This window comes from Erpetoichthys calabaricus, chromosome 2, assembly GCF_900747795.2.
Source record: "Erpetoichthys calabaricus chromosome 2, fErpCal1.3, whole genome shotgun sequence".
Lineage (NCBI taxonomy): Eukaryota > Metazoa > Chordata > Cladistia > Polypteriformes > Polypteridae > Erpetoichthys > Erpetoichthys calabaricus.
In genome coordinates, this window is record NC_041395.2 from 19,244,955 (window position 1) to 19,263,766 (window position 18,812).

General features: G+C 43.0%; 2 protein-coding genes across 4 annotated transcripts in view; one reads left to right on the top strand and one right to left on the bottom strand.

The window, feature by feature from the left end:
• Positions 1–18,812, top strand: part of LOC127526518 (uncharacterized) — a 499,994-nt gene that overhangs the window by 358,359 nt on the left and 122,823 nt on the right. The gene's annotated exons all lie outside the window — the stretch shown is intronic.
• Positions 1–18,812, bottom strand: part of LOC114645667 (1-aminocyclopropane-1-carboxylate synthase-like protein 1) — a 201,453-nt gene that overhangs the window by 33,622 nt on the left and 149,019 nt on the right. For 2 of the 3 annotated variants that reach the window (XM_028793495.2, XM_028793494.2), the window contains exon 14: positions 7,160–7,313. In XM_028793495.2, the coding sequence (XP_028649328.1) occupies positions 7,160–7,313 (154 nt within the window). Of the gene's footprint in view, positions 1–7,159; positions 7,314–18,812 lie in introns of those variants that run through there. The other variant, XM_051923617.1, reaches the window with a different exon arrangement.

Sequence of the window (18,812 nt, forward strand, 5' to 3'; positions counted from 1 at the left end):
GACTCTCCTTACTCACGTACCAGCCTCGGGACATATCTTACATCTGCTTAGCTAGTGAACGAGAGAACTACTTAACTACCCAATCTAAATCCATTAAGTAGTTCTTAAGTAGCAAAGGAGAGAACTACTTAATGGATTTAGATCGCTTTTTTTTTCTATAATTTGCTGGAACATTCCAGTTGATTTTGCGACTTCTCTCATCGCGCTAAGAATCATAGTTCGCTTGCAGGAGTGATATATTTGCACTAATCCAAGACAAAGGCTGTAGGCCGAGGGGAGGGGGAAGCGTGATGTCAGGAATGGGGAGCCGGGCAGGGCCCTCCTCACTGTCCTGTTTCACTTCTATGCAGGCAAAGCCACAAGGGACGGCTAGTCTTAATTATAAAGCAGAATGTTTGTTTGTCTGGGATGCAAATCCAGTCCGTTGAACTGATTTTTTGCCAAATTTTGCACAGATCCTCCATTTCTAAGGGGAAGACCACTGGCTATGTTTCATTCTTAAACTTTATGTAGTGCTTATTTGAGAAAAGCCCTTTGGAGACATTTTAGGGACTTGCCACAGGTACGGTGCCTTGCAAATGTATTCATCCTCCTTGGGGCTTGTCCTGTTTTGTCGCATTACAACCTTTAATCGAAATTGATTTTTTTGGGTTGGGCCATTTGATTTACACCAGAGGTGGCAAACTCCAGTCCTAGAGGGCCGCAGTGGCTGCAGGTTTTCATTCTAACCATCTTCTTCATTAGTTTTTGCTGTTAATTAACTTCTTTTGCCTTAATTTTAATTAACTTCACTCAGGACCCTTAGTTGTTTCATTTTTCTAAATTAGCAGCCAAACAATAATGAGACACAAAACCAGCCGCCGTATGACCAGCTCATCTGTGCACATCACACAATATCTGAAAATAAAGAAAGTTGAAGATTTTGACAGTTCTTAGAAAAAACAGAAAATCAACAGAAATGTCTGCTGTGGCAGAATGAGAGGAGCAACAAGCCATAGAATTAAATAATGAGTTTAATTAACAGCAAGAATTGGCTTCTCATTAAGAAACTGGTTGGAGTGAAATTAGTTGGAGTTTGAAATCCCAATTTAGTTGGTCAGCTGTTGACTTGTTTCACATTTGATTTCTGTTTGGCTGTCATTTAATGAATAAAATAATTAATTCAGAGCACTGAATCCTTAACAACAGGGCTATTAAAATGAAGGGAAGAAGAAATTAATTAGCTGTGAAAACTGGGCACTGATTAGGAAAAGGGTTAGAATGAAAACCTGCAGCCACTGTGGCCCTCCAGGCCTGGAGTTTGCCACCCCTGATTTACACAACATGCCTACCACTTTGAAGGTGCAAAATATTTTTTGATCGTGACGAACAATAATTAAGATTTAAAAAAAAAAAAACAGAAATCCTGAATGTATTCACCCACCCAAAGTCAATACTTTGTAGAGCCCCCTTTTGCTTCAGGTCTCTGGTTGAATGTCTCTATTAGCTTAGCACATCTCGCCCCTCGGTTTATCGGCCATTCATCAAGGTCAAGCTGCTCCAACTCCTTCAAGTTGAGTGGGTTGTGTTGGTGTACGGCCATCTTCAAGTCCTGCCACTAGTTCTCCATTGGATTGAGGTCTGGGCTTTGACTCAGCCATTCCAAGTCATTTCAGTCTTTCTTTAAGGCACTCCAGTGTCGCTTTAGTAGTATGTTGAGGGTCATTTCATTGTCCTACTGGAAGGTGAACCTTCATTCCAGTCTCATATCTCTGGCCAACTCAAGCATGTTTTCTTCCAGACTTGCCCCGTATTTAGTGCCATCCATCTTTCCTTCAATCCTGACTAGTTTTCCTGTCCCCACACCATGACACTGCCACCACTGTGCTGGGTTTCCGCCTCACATGATGGCGAAAAACTTCAATTTTAGTCTCATCTGACCACAGAACATTCTTCCATGAGTTTAGGGGGTCCGCCACATGCTGGTGGGCAAACTCCAAATGTGTTTTCTTATTTTTTTTTCTTGAAACAATGGCTTTTTTTCTGGACACTCTTCCTTAAAGCCCCACTCTGTGGAGTGTATGGCTTAAAGTGGTCCTCTCCTGTGGATCTTATAGTGTTATCCTGGGTGTCTTTGCTACATGTCATCCGTGGAATTTGTTACCACATCACATTACGGAGTCATCTCCAATTGAACTGTTTAACATTAGACTGAAGTCTCATTTCAATTATCTATCTTTCAGTGACCTTCACTGATACTGATGGTTGTCTTCCTCTCAGTCATCTTCCTTCTTTTCTTTAACTCACTGCTGTATTTCATTTTATTGTGGTTTATTTCTTATGAACCACCAGGGGGCGTTGCAGCACCCTAACCCCAGACACAACCTCACAAACACAAGTCCCGTTCAAATAAAAGGGTTTTATTACCAGCTTTACCTTCCACAAAGGTTCCAACAGCACCATAAACACAATTCTATTCAATTTCTTTCTCTGTTTCTCTTCCTATCCTCCTCTCAGGTGAGCTTTGTCCACTTCCAACATCTTCCAACTGCAGTGCAGTGCATCTCTCAGTGCAGTGCATCTTCCACCCGACTCTGACTCGCCTGAATGAGGTTGAGTGCCATCTTTTATCTTAGATCTGTAAGTTCTTATGGTGGTGTTAGGGCATATCCCAATGGAAGTACTGCCAGGTCAATCGGAGGGTCCCACAGTATATGGATTGTTAACCCCTTCAGCTCCCTCTGGAAGCCCCCCACAGAACACCCCGGGGCTGAATCAAGGAGTTACAGGTTCCAGCATGCCCCGCAGGAGTCTGTGTGAGAACTTTAAACCAGAGAGGTTGCCACCTAATTGTTTTCCCCAATCCTATTATACTCTATTCTATTATATTCTTATATTATATGTCAGACAGCATTTGATAAGGTGCCACATGAGAGGGTAGGCATCAAATTAAAAGAAGTGGCAGTTCAGGGTGATCTGTGTGATGGGTGCAGAATTGGCTCAGACACAGGAAGCAGAGGGCGATGGTCGAGGAACTGATCAGAATTGGCTGATGTTAAGAGTTGTGACCAGTAAGGGTTAGTGCGGGGGCTGCTGCTACTTGTAATAGATATAAATGATTTAGATAGGAATATAAGTAACAAGCTGGTTAAGTTTGCAGATGATACCAAGACAGGTGGATCAGCAGATAATTTGGAATACATTATATCATTACTAGCCAACCCGTGGAGTACCATATGCCGCATAATCAGGCCGCTTTTTTAATGATTTTTAAGCACAGGGAAAAAATTAACATTTGAAAAATCCGGAGGAGAGGGGAAGGACGCCCATTACGCCCCATTCATCATGCTAGTCTGCTGATTTGTCGTTCAGTAAGTTGTGAGTAGTGATGGGCGGGGTGAAGCCTCGCGAAGCATCAACACGTTTGAAGCAATTGTGTCGGAAATCGTATCGAAGCTTCGAAGCATTTGACACTCACCTCTCTCATGACACCTCCTGGCCATTTTCATTAACGTTACAGAAACTTATGATACACTTCAATGACATCTGTTAAAAGTCGTATTGCTTTTATTTTTTCGTAGCTACAGACTGACAACGAAGAGAAGGGTTCGTCAGCAGCTTCTAGTGTCTGATGTCTAAAAAATATAAATATAACTAATGCCGACAGGCAGAATACACTATACGATAGCAAGAGTTAAACAAAATAAGACGCCTCACCTCATGCATTCCCGGCTCTTTCAATTAGTATTTACTTTTGCACTGTATCATTATAATCGCTCCTGTTATTAGTATTATAATTAACCCTGATCTTTTCTTGAGATCACATTTAATAGCCTTAAATGTTTTGTTTGGTCTGTATTAATTAAAACGGAGTAGACAGAAAATAAAGGTTTATCCCTGTACTTTGCCATGATATAGGTAAGCACATTTGAGAAAGAAAATGTGAAATCCTTAAATCACAGATGTCATTATTCGATCAAGTATTAAAATCTGCAGTGCTTCGAAAGCTTGACACAGTGTCGAAACCTTAGTATAGAACGGCCCATCACTACCTGTGAGTCACGTAGAGTTTTCATTGTTGTTTGCGATTCTGGCCGCTTTTCGCGTACTGAGTTGTTCGGGAGTCACAGTTGAGAAACAGTTTTTTAATGTCTTTTAAGCACAGGGGAAAAAATGAACATGTGGCCCGGTGCATTGTTTAACTGCCTTGTGGTGCTGTAGTAGTACGGCTGCTTTGCAGTAAGGAGACAGTGGAAGATTGTGGGTTCACTTCCCGGTTCGTCCCTGTGTGGATAGCAAATTATCCGCGACAAACAAACTGTTTTACACGCTGCAAACCAATCCGCGCCGCTTTTTCAATGTTTTTTAATCCTTCGAGTTGCTAATTAACTAACTAACACCCACTCACTCAGCTTGTGTGAAAAAAATGCGCCCGTTCTTTCATCATTTTGTTGCAGCCTATCAAAGACTTGGTGATCATGTTTTGTAGACTCAATATATATTGGCTTTTCACTTAGCGCGAGGGCGTGCATTCATCTCGGATTATTACATCTTGCTAGACTAATCTGCTACACGGCTGTGTTTGAAAAACCGACTTATCCCGGATGAGTTTCACCAGAATTAATGATTAGGAATCTGGTTGGAACAAAACCCTGCAGCCACAGGGGTTCACCAGGGCCGAGTTTGGCAAATACTGCTGAACACAGACGAAACCGACTCAGGTGAGGAGTGGGGGCGGGCAAAGTAGTTGCAGCTATTGATTATTCAGTGTTGTTTGCCTGGGTGTCTGATCTGCTCAACAGGATTATAAATAAAAGGAAAACAATGTGAAGGCAATGTCACAGGTGATCCTGTGGTATAGCGGGTCCACAGCTCCCCTTCAAAAGCCCATTTTTAAATAAATAATCATCGCACTCACAGTGTAGACTTGTGCTTCGGGCATTTCTCCCCTGTGCAGTGTGTGAGGAGAGAGAGAGAAAGCCGGTACGTTAGAGTGAGCGAGAGCAGGCTCGAAGGCAATGTGTTCCTGTGGTATAGCGGGTCCATAGCTCCCCTTCAAAAGGCCATTTTTAATCAGGCGACTGACAGTAGTGGAGTCAGGCACAGAGAAGGTCAGCTGCAGAGAGAGCGTCTTGACTGTTGCAGGGCCTGAAGCAGGTGAGACGCTAATGAAAAAGAGGCACAGGGCTTATTGGTTTTTAAAGACTGCTTCCTTAATTGTGTTTTAACTTCAGTTTTAAAGGATTGCGCGGCTCTCTCTTGCGCTGCCTGTGTGTGCCTCTGTCTCTCTGTGGCACTGCCTCTGTGTGTGTGTGTGTGCATGCGTGGCTCTCTCTCTCGCGCTGCCTCTGTGTGAACCAAGATTCCACTGAGGTTGACTAATGAAAAGTCAACGTAGCTCAGAGCTGCAAGTGGAATGTGGCACAGACAAACAGAAATGACGGCATGTTTTTCGAGGCGTCGCGTCCGAGTTGGTGGGTGTGACTGTGATTTTTTCGTTGTATCCAATGGTCTAAGAGTTGGTGGCCGTGGCTCCTTCCTGCGTGCGCCATTGGCGTCTTACTTGTCGGCGGTTTAGTGAATCCACGCCCCTTCCGGCGTGCTTTCCATGGTCGGCTACTTGTCTCCTGGTTTAGTAAATTATATATATAGATACTGTGGTGGGTTGGCACCCTGCCCGGGATTGGTTTCTGCCTTGTGCCCTGTGTTGGCTGGGATTGGCTCCAGCAGACACCCGTGACCCTGTGTTCGGATTCAGCGGGTTGGAAAATGGATGGATGGATATATCATTATAGAAGGACTTGGACAGCAGACAGGCTTGGGCAGATTTGTGGCAGATGAAATGTAATGTCAGTAAATGTAAACTATGACACATAGGAAGTAAAAATAGTGGACTCTAAGCTATTGACTTCCCAACAGTGTTCAAACGCCATTAAGAAGGCTAACAGAATGTCAGGTTATATAGCGCCTTGATGTGTGGAGTACAAGTCACAGGAGGTTCTCCTCAAGGTTTATAACACACTGGTGAGGCCTCATGTGGAGTTCTGTGTGCAGTTTTGGTCTACAAGCTACAAAAAGGACATAGCAGCACTAGAGAAGGTCCGGAGAAGAGCGACTAGGCTGATTCAGGGGCTACAGGGGATGAGTTATGAGGTAAGAATAAAAGAGCTGAGCCTCTACAGCTTAAGCAAAAGAAGATTAAGGGGAGACCTGATTGAATTGTTTAAAATTATGAAGCAAAATAGTGCAGTGGGGGCGGCACGGTGGCGCAGTGGTAGCGCTGCTGCCTCGCAGTTAGGAGACCTGGATTCGCTTCCCGGGTCCTCCCTGCGTGGAGTTTGCATGTTCTCCCCGTGTCTGCGTGGGTTTCCTTCCACAGTCCAAAGACATGCAGGTTAGGTGGATTGGCGATTCTAAATTGGCCCTAGTGTGTGCTTGGTGTGTAGGTGTGTTTGTGTGTGTCCTGCGGTGGGTTGGCACCCTGCCCGGGATTGGTTCCTGCCTTGTGCCCTGTGTTGGCTGGGATTGGCTCCAGCAGACCCCCGTGACCCTGTGTTCGGATTCAGCGGGTTGGAAAATGGATGGATGGATGGATTAGTGCAGTGGATCAAGACGGTGACTTTAAAATGAGATCATCAAGAACATGGGGACTCAGTTGGAAACTTGTGAAGGGGAAATGTCACGCAAACATTAGGAAGTTTTTCTTTACACAAAGAACGATAAACACTTGGAATAAGCAACCAAGTAGTGTGGTAGACAGTAAGACTTTCAAAACTCAACTTGATGTTATTTTAGAAGAATTAAGTGGACAAGACTGGCAAGGTTTGTTGGGCTGAGTGGCCTGTTCTCATCTAGATTGTTCTAATGTTCTAAAAACTCTCAGCAGAATTAAACAAATTTAGATGGATGGATGGATGGATGGATGGATGGATGGATGGATGGATGGATGGATGAAACCACGTCCCTTTATTTTAACTTCTGCATACAATGCTAACAATGCCATAAAACTTCAACAAATGAGAAACAAAGGGTAAAGTGTGGCAAATGGACACCAGTCTTCTCAGCTCATTTTACTATTTTAGTGTATATAAATTAAAATATGGAACAGGACAATACATTTTCCACTGATTTAGATAACCTTCAATCATAGAGGTTTTTAGCTTATTTTCCCAGTACTCACCTAACTGAAGCCGAGGCAGCTTATCACTAAAGACGATTCTGAACCATCCAGGCTCACAGCACTCAAATGCTTTCCCACAGCAGATTAAAATCTTTTCACACAGAAAATGGTGCCACAAATTAATTTCCTCTTCAAATGTTTCTTCTTTGAGAAACTGGAATGTAAAACAAAAACAGAACACAAAGCATTCATTATTTAGGTGGATAAAAAATTTGAGTTATGCAGCTTAGCTCAAAGGGCAATTAGCTATACTGTTACTTTGGATGAAAGAAATGTAAAATTTAGTTACAAATAGATGCTTGGTGAAAAAAACTTTGTCAAGCTGTACAGTGTGGCCTGTAGGGGGGGTCGCCACCAGGACCCAAACACCGGACACAACTATACAGCACTGCAACGGATTAAAATAGGACTTCTATTTAATGTCCAAGGTTCTCTTTTTCAGACAATATAACAAAACCACAAGCTCTTTTTCTTTCCTTCCACAACTCCCACATGGTCTCCTCATCCTCTTCCCAACTGAGGTAAGAATAAACTCATCAGAGAGTAGGAAGTGGCCTATCCCAATGGCTTTTTTTATCATTGCTGGCGATTTCAACCATGCCAACTTAAAAACTGTAGCACCAAAGTTTTGCCAGCGTGTGAACTTTGCCACAAGGGGTGAGAACATCCATCCATCCATTATCAAACCCGCTATATCCTAACACAGGGTCATGGTGGTCTGCTGGAGCCAATCCCAGGAAACACAGGGCGCAAGGCAGGAACAAACCCCTGGCAGGGTGCCAGCCCACCGCAGGGCACACATACACACCCACACACCAAGCACACACTAGGGACAATTTAGGATTGCTGGATCTTTTTTACACAAATATTAAAGATTCTCACAAGTCTGTACCCTGCTCACCATTTGGGAGTCTCAGACCACATCTGGTGTCATGCTGGTCCTAGCATAGAAGTCACTGCTGAAACAATCCAGGCCAGTACAGAGAACCATTAGAGTTTGGCCTGAAGGAGCCAACTCTGCACTGCAGTGTACAGACTGGAATATGTTAAGGAAGGCAGCCACCTACTGTATGATGAGCACATTTACTTAGAGGAATACACCGACTCTGTGACTGGATACCTAGGAAAGTCCATTGAGGGTGTCACTATTGAAAAACACTGTCATTATACACGCCAACCAGAAACCATGGCTGACGGGTAAAGTCCATATACTGCATCAGAGCAGAAGATGCTGCCTTCTGATCAGGAGATGAAGGAGCTCTTGTTGAAGCAGGTACACATGGCAGGGGCACTCGGAGTCTCAGGACAGACAGCAGAATCAGGCTTCATTATATGACGCACATACAGACTCAACTCAGATAGAACAATGAGCCCCCAGCAATGGGCACCTTTTACTTTTATTACAGTTCTTATCAGCCATTATCTATCATTCCACTGCTCTAGTCCAGCCTCTAATTAATCCCACCAATAATTCTTAGTTGAGGGGGTGTTAAACCCCCCCAACCACACCCCCCAAAGCCCGCTCTGTCCATCTTATCTGTTTGATAAGGGACATTCTCTCCCCCTACTATCTCTGTGCTCATTACCATGACTTACAACCGAAGAGTTCACATTCCCTTCTTTAAGCGAGGGGCCCATTCTTTGGCTCTCTAGCACGCCTGATCTTTGGCTTATGAAAAACACGTGTTTTCTGGCTCATACAAAATAACAACGAATATGTAGGCTTAAGTCTTTTTAATCCAAACTCTTACCTTAATGCTTAGTATAAAACAATGCTTACTTTCTCATGTGTGTATAATACTTTTCTTTTATGTGCAAATTACCAATTTTAAGAAAACAATTTTCTATACTCTCAGATCAGTATGGGCTGAGCTTTCCAAGTCCATCGGGAAAGCTAAAAGTCAGTATGCACAGAAGATACAGCCTCCAGTTAATACAAAATGCGGCTGCAAGAATTATTACAAGAACAAGAAAATACGAACACATAACTCCAGTTCTTAAATCCTTACACTGGCTCCCGGTTAAGTTTAGGGCAGATTTCAAAATCCTCCTTTTAACAAATAAAGCATTAAATGGTCGAGGTCCGGCTTACTTGTCTGAACTTATCATGACTTACAAACCAGAGCGCACATTAAGATCTCAAGATGCTGGTCTGCTTATGGTTCCAAGGATTAATAAAATAACAGTGGGAGGTCGAGCTTATAGTTACAGGGCCCCTAAACTGTGGAATGGTCTGCCTGCTACTATAAGAGATGCCCCTTCGGTCTCAGCTTTTAAATCCCAGCTGAAGACTCACTACTTCAGTTTAGCACACCCTGACTAGAGCTGCTGATTAACTGTACAGACTGCATCTCTGTTGTTAGTCATTAGCACTAAAACATAAGTAACATGATAGCTAGAATTGGATATTAACCTTCACCTATTCTGTTTCTCTTCTTGGTACTCAAATGTGGCACTTGGTGCCACGGCCCACCTGCCAAGTTGTTTTGCCTGCCTAAGGTAAAGTCATCCCTGATGGAGGATCACAGGAATCATGAGAAAGAGGGGTCCTTTCATCAGATTGGCTGGCCCAACACTGTTTCAGCTGTGGAATGGCCAAATGGGGGAGGTAGCTTGATGGATGGTATCTATCTATCTATCTAAAATTATCCAAATCTTATTATGTGATATCATCTACTGTTAAATTCTGCTCCGTACTTCTAAAAAATTTTTAATTTTTTATTGAGGATTTGTTCTGTTCTGTGTATTGTATTGTATTGTATTGACCCCCTTCTTTTGACACCCACTGCACGCCCAACCTACCTGGAAAGGGGTCTCTCTTTGAACTGCCTTTCCCGAGGTTTCTTCCATTTTTCCCTACTAGGTTTTTTTTGGGAGTTTTTCCTTGTCTTCTTAGAGAGTCAAGGCTGGGGGGCTGTCAAGAGGCAGGGCCTGTTAAAGCCCATTGTGGCACTTCTTGTGTTATTTTGGGCTATACAAAAATAAACTGTATTGTATTGTATTGTATAAAGAACAACTTCTGTGACTCGAAAGATGCTAGGTGCATGTGGCAGGGCATCCGGGCCTTAATGGAATTTAAAATCTCACCACAGGCCTACAGCACTGATACTTGCCTCCCTGACGTGCTCAATAAATTCTACACACGTTTTGAGGCTCAAAACAGCACACAGACCTATACGTAAGTCCATGTTCTCAGGATGCCGATGTAAGGTGGACACTTTCCACAGTCAATCCAAGGAAATCTGTAGGATCAGACAGCATTCCTGGGCATGTGCTTAGAGACTGTGCTGAGCAACTGGCTTTAACATCTCTTTGAGCCGGGCTGTGCTCCCCACTTGCTTCAAAAAGACCACTGTCATTCCAATGCCAATGAAGTCAACGGTGACGTGTCTTAATGACTACCGGCCTGTAGCAGCGAATGCCATCATGATTTAGTGCTTCAAGCGGTTGCTCAAAAGACACATCAACTCCATCCTCTCCACTTCTCTGAACCCACTACAGTCTGCTTACCGTCCGAAATCACTCCACTGACGATGCCATCTCCTGTACGTTACATGCTGTAATGTCTCATCTGAACATCAGGGATGCTGTTTGTTAATTTCAGCTCAACATGACCATTCCCCAGCAGTTGGTGAGAAAACTCTGTCTGCTGGGCCTTGACACACCTCTGTGTAACTGGATTCTGGACTTTTTGATAGAGAGGTCACAGTTTGTGCGCATTGGCAGCAGGACATCTAATACCATCAGGCTGAGCACAGGTGCTCCCCAAGACTGTGTACTGAGCCCATTGTTGTTCACGCTGCTAACCCACGAGTGCAACCCTAAGTCTAAGTCCAGCATTATTGCCAAGTCTGTGAATGATACAACCATAGTGGGCCTCATCAGCAACGATGATGACACATCCTACAGAGAAGAGGTTGAACATCTGGTGAGGTGGTGTGATGAAAATAATCTGTCTGTCAATGTTCATAAAACAAAAGAGATGCATATCGATTTCAGAAGAACACTGGTTGACTATTCCCCATTGCTCATCAATGGCTCTGCTGTGGAGAGAGTCAGAAGCAACAAGTTTCTTGGGGTGTATATATCTGATGACCTCTCCTGCACAATCAACACCAACTCTGCTGTCAAGAAGGCACAACAATGTCTCTTTTTTCTGGGGAGACTGAAGTTAATCGGCTTTCCACAACCCATTCTTACCACCTTTTATAGAGGAGCTGTGGAGAACATCTTGACAAACCATATTCTGACATACTATTCTGCAGTGCATAGTGAGGGCCACTAAGTGGATCATAGGGGCCTCCCTCTCCTCAATCCGGAACATCTTTCAGTCACACTGTCTGCGTAGAGCCTCCACAATTGTGAAAGATGTCTCTCGCATTGTTTGAACTCCTGCCGTCAGGTAGAAGATACCACAGCATTAGGACCAGCACAGCAAGGTCCTATAACAGTTTCTTGCCCCAAGCCATCAGACATTTGAACTCCTACATGTCACCCAGTCCCATATCCTTGTAATTTCCTCCAATTATGTACTGTCACTTTGCACTCTGAACTTTATTATAAATATTGAGCATTGTTCAAGCTTTATAGTCTTCAATCTTTTGTCATGTTTATATTGTATTGCTGCTTTGGTCTTGTTAATGTTATGGCGTATGTTAAATGCATGTTGTTTTGCCTATTATAGGGTGTGGCTGGGGCCCTTGCCCAGCTGGGACACTTCCACACTGGGAGGACCGGGAGAGCAAGCATGGCCAGAGAGTTACCTCCCCTCGGGTCGCTAGAGGGAAACCCCCCTGGGTTGCAGCGGTGCCTCAGACTTCCACAGGGCTTCACGGGAATTGAAGTTTGGTTCTGCCCTGTTGGGATCCACATGTTGCTGCAAGGGGGTGCTGCAGCAGGAGCTGCTGAGCCCTTATGGGCAGTTCTTCCACCACACCCGAAGTGCTGCCGGAAATGAGTCATCAAGCACCTGGAGCACTTCCGGGTGCATTATAAAACAGGCCAGGTGACACTACTATGCAAACCAGAGTCGGGAGGAGGAGGAAGGTGAAGCTTGACCAGGGGAGTGAAGGAGAACGGAAGAAAAAAGAGAGAAGGAAGGATCTGTGCTGTGCTTGTGCTGAGACTGCGTTGTGCCTGTGGGAAACGGGGGAAGGCGTTTCCCACGAGGTAAAAAAAGGAAAAATAAAAATTGTGTGTGCCTTGAACTTGTGTCCCACGTTTGTCTATGTCGAGTTCAGGTGGCAGTGCCAGCCTGAGTGGTCCACACTATGCACCGGGGACTGTAAGGAACAAAATTCTGTTCAATCATATGCTAAATATGTGGATGAATGACAGTACCAATTTAGTAGAGTTAATGGTGAAATTATAATAAAATATATGTATTGATCCAGAGTGGTGGCTCTGTGGCTAAGGATCTGCTCTGGTATCTGTAAGGTTGCTGGTTCAAATCCTATTACTACCAGAAGGGATCCTACTCCATTTTGCCTTTGAGTGAGACCCTTAACCTAAAAATTGCTCCAGGGCTGCTGTACAATGGCTGATCCTGCGTTCTGACCGCCACAATGTCATGTGAAAAGACAATTTCCCCTCAGGGATTAATAAAGTATATTAAATCAAACATATTTGGACAGCACACAAACTACGGTAAGATTCAAATATTTATACCTCTTTTTATGTCCAGTGAAATTAAAGCAAGAAGTTACAATCTGAGAAGAGGAATCCATGAAAGGGGAAATGAACAAAGTAGCAACAGCTACTTCTTCACAAATAATTTGAGGCATTCAAGATTTCTAAACATCTACGAGGCAACCGTAGTTGTTTAACCAGGGCCTCCGTCCCCTTGGGCTCTGCATATAAAACACAACAAATTTAAGAAGCTGAATAACCATAAAAGTAAGACAAAAAGAAAATGAGTGAAGAAGAAAATATATTAAAAGCAATACATATTTTACAAGAAAACAATGGAATAAACAAACTGAAGGAACAGATTCTAAAGCCCAGGAGGAAGCTCAAGTTAAGGAACAACATGGTCATAATAACAAAAACAAGAACTAACTGGAAATAAAGAAATCATTGTGAGGTCGTCCAAAGTCTGAATGTTCAGCAAATAAAGCCAGCAAGTAAAATCCAGAAGTGAAATTAAAAATGAGAAATAGTATAAATTACAAAATGCTAGCAAACAAAATATCCTGAGATCCATCAGACACTTGAAGTTGTAACATCACTGTGTTGCATCTGTCACTGAGTAGAAGCTTATTTTTGAAATTGTTAAGCTATTAGGTTTGTAGGTGTCAAAGATGAGGAAAAAATCTTTCCAACAAACCAAAAAAAGTTCTTTGGACAAATGAGATTATTTCGATGCTTTAATAGTCAAACTAGCTATTAGAAAGATAACAGAAAACATGTCATGCTGCACCCACAATTTCTTGAAACAGATTTGTCCTGAAACTTTTACTCAGTCCAGGAATCCAGGATCCTAACATTAATGAGAAAAAAATGCTAATTCTGTGCTTCCATTCTTCATTCCTTCTTAAATGCTCATTCGTTTTTCACCATACTTAATACTACTGATAAAATTCTTCACACTACTCAGATTCAAAGTAGTGACAAAAAATGAACGCCTTGTGCCCGTGTCCTCACAAGTCCCACCTGTGCTGAATATGGAATGCAAATACATTAAGCTGATGGCCTTGTTGCTTCACATAAAGCTCCATTATTTGGGAAGTTGGTGTTACTGAGGCAGACAGAGACAGGTAGTGACCTGCTACTGTTACATCTACCACCCTCAGACCTGACCTTGTGCTCTGGTCCGGAATCACTCTAGCTCATCTACGTCATTGAGCTTACTGTACGATGGGAGGATGCAGTGAGGGAGGCCTACGAATGCAAGAAGCTGAGATACGCCAATCTCGCAACCAATGTGCTGGAAAGCTAAGGTCCGACCAGTCAAGGTAGGCTGCAGAGGGTTTATTGCCATCTTGTAATGGTCGACCCCTTACCCACACCGGCCACTGCACTACCAAGACTATTTCCTTGGATTAGCCTGAAGATTCTCGAGACGATAACAAGCCGTACTCCTTACAGATTGTCTTAATTTTCCCGACACGACGAAATAACCAGCAAACAGTAAACAGATATCCATCCATCCATCCATTTTCCAACTCGCTGAATCTGAACACAGGGTCACGGGGGTCTGCTGGAGCCAATCCTAGCCAACACAGGGCACAAGGCAGGAACCAATCCCAGGCAGGGTGCCAACCCACCGCAGGACACACACAAACACACCCACCCACACACCAAGCACACACTAGGGCCAATTTAGAATCGCCAATCCACCTAACCTGCAAGTCTTTGGACTGTGGGAGGAAACTGGAGCACCCGGAGGAAACCCACGCAGACACGGGGAGAACATGCAAACTCCACGCAGGGAGGACCCGGGAAGCGAACCCAGGTCCCCAGGTCTCCAAACTGCGAGGCAGATATGTAAAACCAAAAACGGATATATTGACAATTATAAATATAAATACACACGAAGAAAGATGAATATTCAATAATATATATATATATATATATATATATATATATATATATATATATGTGCACACAAGCCACCACTAACCCAATGATACCAGTGAATAATTATTAAACTAAAACATAATATTTACAAGACCCTCCCATGCCCCAAATAATAAACAAATAAACATGAAACACAAACACAGATGAATGATAAACAGCAATAGAAATGAAACTGATAAATGAATCCAAAAGCTAATAAAGTCCGGTAACAGTTGAATATTGGCTGATGTGATATTTTGCTTCCTCCTGACAATACAAAAAACGACCTCAGTGCAGAAGTGTCCTCAGAAATGGTTAAGTATCCAAACTCCGGGGTTTTTCGGTACTGACAGTCATGATAATGGTCTGGATCCTTTAGAAGAAAGTAATGGAATTGTACAATGAACGAAAATGAGTTGAAATATGGAATGCGTAAATGATTCCTTTTCTTCTCTCTCTCTCTCTCTCCTCTCCTCCCTCCTTTGCCTTTTGCTCCTTTCGTTTAAATACAGAATGTCCCGGATGTAACTGGTGGATTCAACAGGTGATTTCCATCTTTTGTTGTGGTCTCCCTTCATCATTCTTCCCCTTTTCATTGACGGGGACAACATTTACTGATACACCCATATAGTAAATGGGACAATGAAAACAAAATGCACTCAGCACAGACAAAAAAAGAAAAAAAAAACTTATTATTATGTAGCCCCACTACAACCTCAACATCAAGGCTACTCCAGGAGTTGGGAGTGCAGGGACAGGCTCACCGGCAGGCATTAAAGGACCTCTCCAGAGCTGCTGAAAAGGGCAGTCAGTGGCTCTTGCTTAAGGAAAAGAACTCCAACTGGGCCTCAGCTGGGTAGATGGCATATTGGGGGTGAGCCCGAAACACCGGGATTCATTGATGAACCCTCTGGAGACATCATGGGCCTACCAGCAAAATGTCAAGGAAGGGGGGTGCCCACTTTATAACCCAGAAAGTGTGCCATTACTCATATGACAATTCCACAGAATCTAAGCTGAAGGTCTCAACAGAAAATTGCGTCAATGTGCCAGTATTTAAACTGTTCCACTGGTGTTGGCAAATATGGAAGCTTTGAAAAGAAAAGATGAATTTTCAGTGACTTACTGAAATTCTGACTTCAATCCTCACACGCCTTTGCTTTGCTTGATAGTCCTTGGATTATGTTTGAGAATTTGTATTTGTTCCTCTTGATCCTCTGCCTCTGTCCTTTATTATTGTTGTCCATTTCTCTTGCATTTCTAGTGCACTTCTGGGTCCTTCTCAACCTTTTGTTGTTTGCCCCTAACAGAGCAACTGTTAGATTTTATTTGCAACAGACCAGGGGGTGCACCTTGTTCTTGACACAGAAACTACAATTTAATAGATGGTGGATTACTAGATTAGATAGATTAGATAAAACTTTATTAATCTCAAGGGTAATTAAACAACAAGAATACAGACTCACATGACAAGTAATGCAGCCAATCAATCAATAAATAAATAGAAATAAACACAGGCAGGCACAGACACAAGTATAAAAGCCCAAAAAGTCTTTATTGTGGGAAACTCTTCCACAACAAGCATTTCTTGCCACAATCACAAGAAAATGCAATAAGCACAGCACAATGCAGCAACTCTTTGTCTTTCCTTCTCTCTGTCACTGCCTCCTCCACTCCTCCTCGCAGTGCTCCAAGAGAGCACCACTTGGTGGGTATTTTCAACAATGGCATCCAATTTTACCACCACCACTTTTCCAAAGCAGCTTCCAGAATGTCTAGGGTTGGCCCTGTGATGAGGCAGGCTTTCCTGATAAGTTTGTTCAGGCATTGTGCTTGTTTTGCACTCCCCAGGAGACCGCAGCGTAGAACACCACACTGGCTACTATGGCCTGGTAGAACATTTCACACATCCATACACCTGAGTCTCCTTAGCAAGTCCAGTCTGCTCAGAATCTTTTTGTCTAGCACCACTGTGTCATCAGACCAGTCCAGTTTGTTGTTCATGTGAACCCCCAGGTACTTGTAGTTCTGCACCAGTTCCATGTCCTCCCCCTGAACGGTGACTGGTCTCAGAGGCTCCTTGGCATTTTGGAAGTCCACCACCAGCTTGTTTGTCTCGCTGATGCTGAGTCGCAGGTTGTTGTTCCTGCACCACAACCTTCCTGTACTCTTACTCGTCTCCATTAATAATGATGGAGGAGTCATCTGAAAATTTCTGTGATGGCAAACACTGGTATTGTTCTGGAAGTCTGTTGTGTAGAGGGGTGAACAGGAAGGAAGACAGGACAGTTCCCTGAAGTGTTCCAGTATTATCATATACTATCACAAATTTATATAGTACTATCAAAAACTAGAGGACTTATCCATCATTGTAATTAAACAAAAATTTCTAGAAGTCATTTAACAAGAGCACAAAAGTCCAACAGGAAGAAAACACTAAGATTGAGAACTGCATTGAGACATGGAAAGCTATGAGTCGTTACTAGAACGTTACAACCTAAAGCACAAAACCAACACTTCCATAATCCAAAATCTTTGGACAAAGATCTAAGGTTGACATACTGGAATTTATAAACAGGTTTACGTAATACAAATTGTGAGGCGTTCTGGGTGGTGGTTACTAGCAAGCGGGTAAGGCTTTTTAGCAATCCATTACTTACCCACTGAAGTTCTTGAATAGTGGCATGACGCACTTAAGGGTGAACAAAAAAAGTAAAAAATGAAAGTAAATCTTTATCAGACAAATATAAGCAAAATTCAAGGACCTCCCAATTCCTAACAGCTACACAAGAGAGCCTGAATGTTGTTTTGCTCCCGTGTCTTCTCCATTCGCCATTATTAACCTTATTAGGATACCATTAAGGGAGCAAACGCCAATAGAAGGACGACTAAAGAGAGATGAGAATTTAAAACTACAGCAAAAATAGGCACAGAGTGCTGATCGACTTCTATTTATGACTTTGCCTCATGTTCTCCCCATGTGCTCCTTACCCCACATTAAAGGAATAACGATGATTTATACTTTCTGCATGGTAAGAACAGCTCTCACACATGAACAGCAGATGGGAGACATCCTGCCACAGACAGCATCTGGAATTAGCGTCAGAATAAATGGTTTATGCTTTTATCTTTATATTAAAGTTAGCCCTGACATCATTTCATCTGTTAGGAGGTTAATGGAGTGTATTGATGATATTAAACTCTAGATGGTGCAAAATTTCCTCCAACTAAATGAAAATAAAACTGAGGTCATTATCTTTGGCCCTATGTCTTCTGCTAATGAAACTGGCACTTATTTAGGCTCATTGAGGATGGAACTGTACTCACAAGCGAGGAGAGTGTGTTGAGTAGATGGAAAGAGTATTTTCAGAGGCTGATGAATGAAGAGAATGAGAGAGAGAGAGAAGGCTGGATGATGTGGAGATAGTGAATCAGGAAGTGCAACGGATTAGCAAGGAGGAAGTAAGGACAGCTATGAAGAGGATGAAAAATGGAAAGGCCGTTGGTCCAGATGACATACCTGTGGAAGCATGGAGGAATTTAGGAGAGATGGCAGTGGAGTTTTTAACCAGATTGTTTAATGGAATCTTAAAAAGTGAGAGGATGCCTGAGGAGTGAAGAAGAAGTAGAGTGGTGCAGACATTTAAGAATAAGGGGGATGTACAGGACTGTAGTAACTACAGGGGGATAAAATTGATGAGCCACAGCATGAAGTTATGGGAAAGAGTAGTGGAAGCTAGGTTAAGAAGTGAGGTGATGATTAGTGAGCAGCAGTATGGTTTCATGACAAGAAAGTGCACCACAGATGCGATGTTTGCTCTGAGGGTGTTGATGGAGACGTATAAAGAAGGCCAGAAGGAGTTGCATTGTGTCTTTGTGGACCTGGAGAAAGCATATATCAGGGTGCCTCGAGAGGAGCTGTGGTATTGTATGAGGAAGTTGGGAGTGGCAGAAAAGTACGAAAGAGTTGTACACAATGAATACACAATGGGCGATCTGAAAATCGAGAGTACACCTTATGAGAAGGATTTAGGAGTCATAGTGTACTCTAAGCTACGACTTCCTGACAGTGTTCAGAAGCCAATATGAAGGCTAA